The sequence below is a fragment of the Branchiostoma floridae genome, chromosome 2 (assembly GCF_000003815.2).
Source record: "Branchiostoma floridae strain S238N-H82 chromosome 2, Bfl_VNyyK, whole genome shotgun sequence".
NCBI classification, from domain to species: Eukaryota; Metazoa; Chordata; class Leptocardii; order Amphioxiformes; family Branchiostomatidae; genus Branchiostoma; species Branchiostoma floridae.
In genome coordinates, this window is record NC_049980.1 from 16056641 (window position 1) to 16066099 (window position 9459).

General features: G+C 44.0%; 1 protein-coding gene across 1 annotated transcript; it reads left to right on the plus strand.

The window, feature by feature from the left end:
- Nucleotides 1-289: 289 nt before the first annotated feature.
- Nucleotides 290-8887, plus strand: LOC118408637 (gonadotropin-releasing hormone receptor-like). Its single transcript, XM_035809488.1, has 4 exons — nucleotides 290-634; nucleotides 2785-2943; nucleotides 6089-6284; nucleotides 6749-8887. Exons 1-4 carry the CDS (start codon nucleotides 290-292, stop codon nucleotides 7231-7233), a joined length of 1185 nt encoding a protein of 394 aa, XP_035665381.1. The 3' UTR covers nucleotides 7234-8887.
- Nucleotides 8888-9459: the final 572 nt, after the last annotated feature.

A 9459-nucleotide genomic window follows, 5' to 3' on the forward strand; every position in this document is an offset into this window, starting at 1 on the left:
AATCAGTTGGACACTTATTTTTTACATAAGCAGCCCTACCGAAATACAACATTACCATATGCCAGTCAGTGATGACGTGTGCACTATTATAAGCTGGTGCGACTGCCTGCGGTACGGGAACGCATAGGCGGCAGTCGGGTACGAAGCGCGGAAGAACTAACAGTAATAGAGGACGACATCGGCTGCCGAAGTGGTCGGAACTATGCCTCTCACCAAGGGAAAATGGTCAATCGCGAATTTGACTTACGAGGTTTTCCCGACTGACGAAGTGGCATACATATTATCCCCAATGACTCCAACTTCTGTGTCCATAGACACCACAGACGCGGACAACGTGACGAATTCGACCATTTCGTCGTATCCGGAGGTGCCAACCTTCAGCGACCACCACCTGATGAAAGTCGTCATCACTTCGTTCCTGTTTCTGTGGGCCGCCGTAGGGAACGTGTCGGTGTTGGCGGTGATGCAGCGGTCGCGCTCCCGGAGCAGGACTCCTCTCCACTCCCTGGTGTTCCAGCTCACGGTCGCAGACTCCCTGGTCACCTTCATCACCATGCCGTCTGAGGCCGCCTGGGCCGCCACCGTGTCGTGGAAGGCTGGAGAAGTCATGTGCAGAGTCATCAAGTTTCTGCAGGTATTCGTTTGTCAGATTATCTTTTTTCGGAGGACTTTTGTGTGATGACTGTTCCCAGTCAAAACCATATTTTCATTACCTCCTTCCACCAGCGGTTGCGACCGCGCGGCGATTGCTGAGATGAGCGACCAAAGATTTTACAGATGGTTGAACGAATGTAATATCAACGTTTATGAAAGTCAGACAGCAGGTAACGTTAACAATATTCAAATACAATTCAATCTCTACAACTGGGTAAAAACGAAGATTTACTTCCGGACGTTTTGAGTGGCATCCTTCACTCTAGAATCTCCGTTTTTATCCAGTTGTAAAGATTGAAGTGTATTTTTTGTGCCTTGTTGTCTTTTACAGTCTACTTCTTTATAGTGTATCATATTCCGATTAAAAAATCAAGGGTCAAACAACTCTAATTCTGGTCGGTCAACGGTAGCTCGAGGATCGCCGTCTAGCAGACTAGTGACATGTTTCCCCGATGTAGATGCAACAGGTCTCTTAAATGCATTTCCGGGAAACAGCGTTTGACAATAACGACAACTTTATTGCAAGATCATGCCCGAAAGGCTAACTGCAAAAAAAAGCAAAACAGTGGTATACGGAATTGTGGCAACATACAGCGGTCTGTCCATCAGTTTCCATGTCAGTAATGCTGTTATATTGTGGGACTTGTGTAACTCGAGATGAGTTCATATTTGGAATACGAGGTATATACAAAAAGTCTCTTAAATGTATTTTCGCATTTGATAATAATTGTAATTATATTGCAACACCATGCTCAGGTGTAAATGAGTATCTAGCTGCGGCTAGTGGCCTTGGCGGGGCTTTGTGGCCGAGACAGGCTTAGGGGCATGTTCCGACATGACGCACCCGCCATGACACACGAGTCGCGCGATCGGGGGTAGGAGGAACTCCTTACATCCTTGGTCGGAAGTTCTCCTAGGAGACGGATACTCCGAATAACAAAGCTGCATCTGCTAAAGCCGTCTCACACGTGTCATACAATTCTGTCCCTGTGAGACTTCAAGTGCTCCAGTAGACAAGAGGGTGGAGAAGGAATTGCACACCCCTCCTTCATCATAAAAAGTCATGTGCAGGTCAGGCAAAACAGATAAATGCCTGTCTGCCTGCTCATCCGTCGAATCGACAGGACAACCATAAAAATAATTGCAAGACCATGCCCGAATACCAACTGCTAATAGTGGTATACGGAATCGTAGCAACATACAGCCATCTATCCATCAGTTTCACCTTCAGTTGTGTTTTATCCAAAGTATAATGACGAGCACTTAAAAGATAAGACGGGCGGCTCATTGTCCTCAAAAAATGTTGGGGAAGCACTTTGGCGCTGATTCGTCATGAAAATATCGACAGAAAATACGAACATAATTGATTGTACGCTGAGAGGCCAACTTCCAGACTAATGCTGTTGACTTTTTGTTTGAACAATAGTGCCGTCTAAAATAGTCGATATCGTTTGGCTGTTTGGTGGCCTAAAACCGGCGTTACCCTGTTAATAGGATTATGCTTCGGTCATGTCATTATTGGAAAAAGTGACCCGGCCTCGAAGTACACGGGCTGTTTTATGCACTTTCGGCTGTGGCTCCTACGTGGCCCCATGGGACACCTTGTGGCTGCCGGGTTGTATTTGGGCACGGCCGGGCCTCGGAGTTTTTTCTTAAACCTGTAGTTAAAATCAGCCCAAGACCCGGTGACAAATAAACGCTGTGTTATGATCTTGAAAACACCAAGAGGTAGCCCCGTGGTAGGTGGTCCACCGGGACCAGAGCCCAGTCGGGGCACTGATGCCATTGTGACTACAGCATTAAACGGCAGAGTTGACTGTGTTGCACTATTGGTGAGAGAACTGAATAAGGTGGGGAAAAATTCAAAATTTTCTTTCAGTTTTCCACATATTTACATTTGTGTAAGTATACATAGGATTATGCCAAAGTATCTTTATTGGAAATCAATTTCTTCATCTTTGTTCTGTTTTCATATTTTGACAGTGGCGCCATCTTTTCGATCTTCCCTGGAAGGTTTGGCTACGCACCCCAAGCCTTCTGGTCCTTTGTGTAGTTGTTCTCTCAGCGAGCCAACAAATGTACGATAACATCTTCTGGACCTATTGAACCGATCCGTGTGCATGTTTACAGGTTATTGGACTGTACCAGTCGACGTTTATCACGGTGGCGATAAGTCTGGACCGGGCGGTCGCCGTGCTGTTCCCCTTCAGTAAGAGCGGAGCTCCACATCGCACCAAGGTCATGATCATCATCTGCTGGGTCCTCAGCACAGTCTTCAGCTTCCCGCAGGTACCACTCTCCTCTCCAATTAACCTCGCTTCCAGTAGACGGCTATCTCTGAGCAACCGTGTAGCGGCCAAATTGGGATTTGTGTGACCCATCGTCTGATATGCTGTGAAATGCACATGAATGATATACGAGCGTAAAAGACGTCAAATCTGACCAAAGTTTTTATCATATCGTTCTTTTGAAATTCTTTTCGCAATCTGTCACTGTCTGGTCGCAGCACGCTCACAGCCTCTAATGGGAAGGGGATGTCATTATGTGATGAACGGCCTTATCATACATAATATCACTCTCCTATTTAACTGATATATTGAAGATTACGCTTCTGAAGTAACATTTTATTGAGTGTGCCTGGTGCACCCCTGGTGAATGACAAATAGAGCCTGTAACACACTAGGACGACGACAGTGAATTATCGTGTTTCCCCGGTAGCCTGAGGGGAATACATATTGTTTTTGCTGGTGTGTTCTTTTTTTCCAAAACTTATTCTTCTCCCACCTGTAGCCAATCAGAGCTTGGGTTGGATATTAGCTGCTTTTTTCTCGCACACATACATAAACACATATATACAAGCCATGGCCTAAGATATATGATATTCAGATCACGCCTCCCTAAAAACCCACACTATCCTTTCATCTTTGGCCCTTGTCTTTTGATTTCATGTTGAAATTTACTGACGGTAGAATCTTATGGAACTACTTCACCATGGAGTATGACTAATGCGAGCGGGGTTCTGTTGAGGAGACGCCCTCTCTGGTTTTTAAGTGGCTGCCTTTTTTTTACTCAGCGTAATGTGTGAAATAGAACTCACAAAAAAGAGCAGAAGAGATATCGACGTTGTTTGAGGTACAATTAGTACTTAAGTATGTACTTGCAACACAGTCACACTTTATCATTTAGCGCACTCATTTTGTTCTGTATGCAACGTTACATTGATGGTAAAATAAAGTTAGAGTAATCACTACTAATGCACCAGAACAATGAGATCAGGTGGCCCTAAGATTCAGTTGGTGCTTGTCAGTTGGTCCTTGAAGAGTAAAATCGACCTTTGGGCTTGATTGAATAGCTGGTGCTAAACTGAATGCTAAATGAAACTTCAGAACGCTTTCTTCTTCTTCTTAAGATCTTCCGGTTATATATCAAGAGTAATGGCTCTGCCATCCTGACTGGTCCCATTACTTTCAAGATCGCCCAGTCCCTTGCGTTACCCCAAAGGTAACACTTCAAGACAGCTCTCAGTAATTCATAAGTACTGTGAGTGTGATCCTCCAGGACAACACAGGAATACCAACATGAACGTGAGACAGTACTTTCAGATAGAATAGCACACCATCTAAGATGGCACCGCCTGATATAAGATGCCAGGTAGAAACAAGCTGACCATACAAGAGGTTGAGATCAAACACTTCATATACATAATTACAACAAACCTTGGGTAACGTTGCAGTTCTTCTATATCTCAGCGGAGATAGGCAAAGTCGAGATTGTTTATTGAGAACAAATACTAGTAGTTGAATATTATTGATGCGACCTTTACTGCCGAGCCCCGCTACAGTGCTATTGATCTAAATTGCTATGAGGATCCGCCGGCACTATGATGCATCATTGTTACCAAATAATGACATGAAGTTACCTACTCTCAACATTAGCAGTCAGACAGGTTTTATCCCGTCTCCTCTTGCTGCACCATTTCCACAGTAAAGCTCTCTGGGACCAATAACAGCGATTACCTCTGGCAAAGATAGACGCTTTGCTCCAGGCAGGTTAAGACGCCATCCCCAATGGACGAGCAGGAAAGGTTGGGGAACCAGTCAAGGGTACAACATGGCGTAAGCATCCCCCTCACGTAGACATAGGGGAAAGTCCAATGTCTCGTGAAGCCTACATTCTCTTAGGCCACTTTGCTCTAGACGGCGATCGCTAATACCCGCTTCACATTAGGCGTGATTCGATCGGAAGACTAGTTTACGAGCTCTAAATGACATTTTCGTGAGTAAGACGTCCGATGTTCTCACGATCATCTTGCGATTTTTAGGGATCGCCTGCAATTTTCAGGAGTCTTACGACGGTCGCGGTGCAGCGAAACATGTTCTTAACATAAGCGACAAGTCGCAGGAGATCTCCGAGATCGCAGAGCTCGTTACCGAGTCGCAGATCGTGCGTGCGAATCGTGCGTACCTCGCAAGGGCATCGGTCAATAGTCTTGCGTCAATCCAACGATTGAAGACCGATAGGCGAGCACAGACATAGTTATTAATCATCGAACGCAAATCGGATGGCGAACGCCCGTTAGTCGGGCGACGTTCGGGCGACGTTCACCCGACTTCCGATTGTTTACAAATATTGAATTTCTGGGAATGTGAGGGTAATTCTAACATTGTGGCCCCTGTGGCAGTATGTAGGCTGGCTTTGTGACACACTTTCCTTTCTTGTGTGATTTCTATTATGCCCGCGCATTCCATTCATTGGTTAAAAAGATTCCGACAACAAAATAAGCAACATATATTGATCTCTTGCCTTTTTTGAGGAACGTTTTGTGTTCCCTTGTCCGCGTGCAAGAGGTCATGGGAGGTTCATTATCATAGATTTATTCACCGTCGATCGCACGAGGCTCGCTCATATGTGAGAGGAACAGATTTTGGGCCAAAAATACGCAAGACCATCTTAAGATCTTAAAATCAGCCAACCTTCCTGCGATCGCGAAGTACGTCCGAAGATCGTATATAATGTGAGGCGGGTATAAGCGACCGTAGAGCGACCGAAATGGGATTAGTTTATAGTTGGAATATGATGCAAGATGTGAAAGTATGACTACAATGACAATCACAAGAACGACAAACGGCACACAGAACGACAAAAACGTTAGGAGATTTGATGAGCGACCTGTCAACTCTTAGTCGCTCAGTGGTCACAGCGTAGTCGTAGCCTTCAATGGAAGCGGGTGTCTGTTTTCTCAGTACTATTCTCAAGAAGATCGTCTTGGGCTTCATTCCAAACAATAATGAAGTAATAAGAAACCGGGACATATTTAACTCATAAAATATGTATAGCAGCACTATGCATCCATAGATAACAGTTAACACTTCACCTGTTTGTCTACAAGGTATAGAGCATGATACACTATCAATTGTGATGTCGTTCTGTACAGGCGATCATTTTTCACATCGAGCGACTTGTCCCGGGGTTTGAGCAATGCGTCGACTTCAACTTCTACGGAGCCAAGTGGCAGAAACAGCTGTACAACACCGCGTCGTTCGTCCTCATCTACCCGCTGCCTCTCGTCATCATCATCACGGCTTACGTCTGCATCATTCTCCGTATCACCAAGAACACAAGGACCAAAGGTCAGTCCTGACGCATAAACAAACCAAACAAACAATCAAGTTTGAATCCTTCCATCTTTCCATATTTCATCTTCAGCTATACAGCCAGCGCAGCAGAATTAACATAATAGGATGCTTCTGAATGACGTGAACTTTACTACGGATGTTAGCTTGATTTTAAAAACATACATGAATGTACAACGTTATCATACGAAGGGTAGGTAACAGAAGATAGATAAGACAAAATTACTTATGCCCAACATGGGCTAAATGCATTGAGTAAGACAGCTGAAATAAAGGGTAGAATATATCTTTATCTACAAATTTTCTCAAAACATGATGTAGACAAAGTTACAAAGTTGATGGGTGTGGAAAATATTCTTCTTGATCAATCTGCGTGATCAACTTGATGGCCAAAATCCAAAGATCTGTCAATTGAAAGTTATGGGCAGAATGATAAGACATAGATTACATTATTTCTGTAGGTAACGCCTTTTCCGGATCACAGCACGTTCGGTCTGAAATGGACGCCAGAAGGGAGCAAGTCTTTACCAGGGCAAAGATCCGGACATTGTGGATGACGGTGGGCATTGTCACTGCCTTCGTGGTGTGCTGGACGCCATTTTATGTCCACCTGTTCTGGGTAAACTACTTCGACACCAGCCATGTCTCCAGGATGCTGACCGACCTGCTGTATCTGTTCGGGATGTCCAACGCTTGTGTCAACCCCATGGTGTACGGCCTCAGCACGTTTCTCCGCGCGCCTCCCAACTCCAACAAGACCCGCTCACAAACTCTGCACGTCCTCTACACTCTCAAGAACCACACCGACAACAGCTGCGTGAGTAGGAGTCCATCAAGACGCATTAATAACGTGGACAAGACCGTTTTAGTGCATTCTACCGTTAGTCAGGAATCAGCCACAAATGGCGAACACATGCACAGCAAATACAGAGAAACTTCCTGCTGACTGATACACTGAGCATACTATGTACATTGCATAGATATTGTTGTGCCATTGCAAAAGAATATTCCTTAATCTAGACAGGTGTGTGTATTTGCATCTGACTTCAATTGGGGAAAGGGCAAGTAAGTTAGAGGCAGTGGAAGGAGCGAGATGGGCCCCGCCTTCCAAGACCGTGCCCCAGACCAAGGAGGTTAAATAACCTCCTTCCCCAGACAATGGATAGCAACCCATTGCCCCTGTGGACTAAAACGCTATGGGACTCTTAGCCCTTTCCCTTTATCTCCGATGTAATCATTCTTATGTGACAAGCAGGAGCGTAACTGGAGAAGTTGATCTTTCGCCACTAACGAATGGTCTAATATTTTTACCAACAAAGCTGACAAATCCATCATAGCACGGAAATCTTTTGATTGATGTTTTTGCAAGATAATCTGACAGAGGTCGATCCCTACAAAGAATAAATCAGATTTAACGGATGTAGTTAGCCGAAGGACGTCAGCTTGGGAGCCCGCTGATTGACCGACCAAATCGCAAAACTCAATGGAATGATTTAATGGTCTGGACCGGCACAGTGTTTCACAGCGAGTGCGGCGACGCCGAGGTAATACTCACAAACAAGCAGGCTAATCATGTGTGTGGAGCTATAGATCAGAGCAGCATAGAGTATAACAAAGTTTGTTGGTCTTTTCATTCAAAGCCACGTATCTACAGAAGACGATATTTCGGTGACTGCCTGTCACCTTCCTCAGGGCAATAGTGGCTGCATGTACTTTGCACTGCAGCTAGGTGTCACCGCTGCAGTGCATAGAATGCGGTTTCAAACGTACAATACATACTGTCAAAACGTTTGTGATCTTGTAGTTATGTGGTTCTGAAGACAGAACTTTGTTCCATTTAGTTTCATGGCAAGCTGCTAGGGGTTCAAATCTACACCACTTTCATTAAAAGCTATCTGCCACCAAAGAATTAAGATAGGCCAAAACTATACCTCCATTTTTCACGGAGGTAATGGTAACGGACCTTTGCGGTCGCCGTCTAGTCTTAATATAAGACCCTATTCACCAGTGCTGTATAATCGCTGTGCGTTGTCCGAGGATTTGTTTTCATGCCAAACGTGTAGGGTGGAATCAAGGTCAATTTTGTTTCAGAATCGTTGGGCCAGCTCTTTATAACGTTACGTAGGAATCAATGTACCGACTTATAGTCTAACGAAGAAAATACATGCCAATGTTTGCATGAATGTATACAACCAGATGGAAACGATTCTTAGGAACATTTTCCATTGATGTAAGATATTCCACCTGCTGGACTCATTATGAAGTGTGTACAGGATACGTACAGTGTAGTTGCTTTTGTCTATGTGCAAGTCTTCCAAGTGATGTCTGGCTGCGACATATGGCGAGCAACCGTGTCGACTGTGATAATTCCATCATTCATTCTTACTAGCAGCATGTAAATCACATGATAGATTTTCCTCAAGAGCTTGAGTAGCATCAGCGCAAAGAATCTGTATGGAGTGAACATTTCCATGTCGAATCCATCTCCTATCTATCTGTAATCGATTCGCAAATCATCCTGTGACAGTTGAAGGCTTTATCCAAAAGAGAACAAACTTGTAAATGTTACCTGCTGATAAGTAGCAGATAATATATGTATTAAAGAGCCAAGTGTTGGCTTTGGCATTTTTTTAAAGTAAATGTGTCTTTTTTTCGTAGTGCTGGCTAATAAAACACACCACGCCAGTCTTTGTGTACATTATCGGAGAACTCATGTCTGAAATGATCCATCAAATTGTTTTCCAATGGAACCAAATGAAAGCACAGAGGAAGCAAGTAAACGATCAAATAGTTACTATAAAGATAGACTGGAAAGTGATCAGCAACAATTATGATTAACGACACTGAACGGAGTTCTGTTGTCTTGAGGCATGATTATATTTCAGCCATACATAGTATGGTGAAATATATTGTATTCGTAATGTTTCTTTCTTTTTATATTTCAGCCATGCATAGTATGGTGAAATATATTGTCTTCGTAATGTTTCTTCTTTCTTTCTTTCTCCTGTCAAATCTTCAAAGTGATTCATCTCCGCCGTTCCTCAACCAAATGCCCTGAAATTTGGCACATGGGTAGAATGACCCGATACCTTGATGCTGTTTTCTCATTTTTTTCATATCTGCCTCTAAAATGATTTTATTGAGGTTTAAAGGTCATGTTTTGACCAAAACG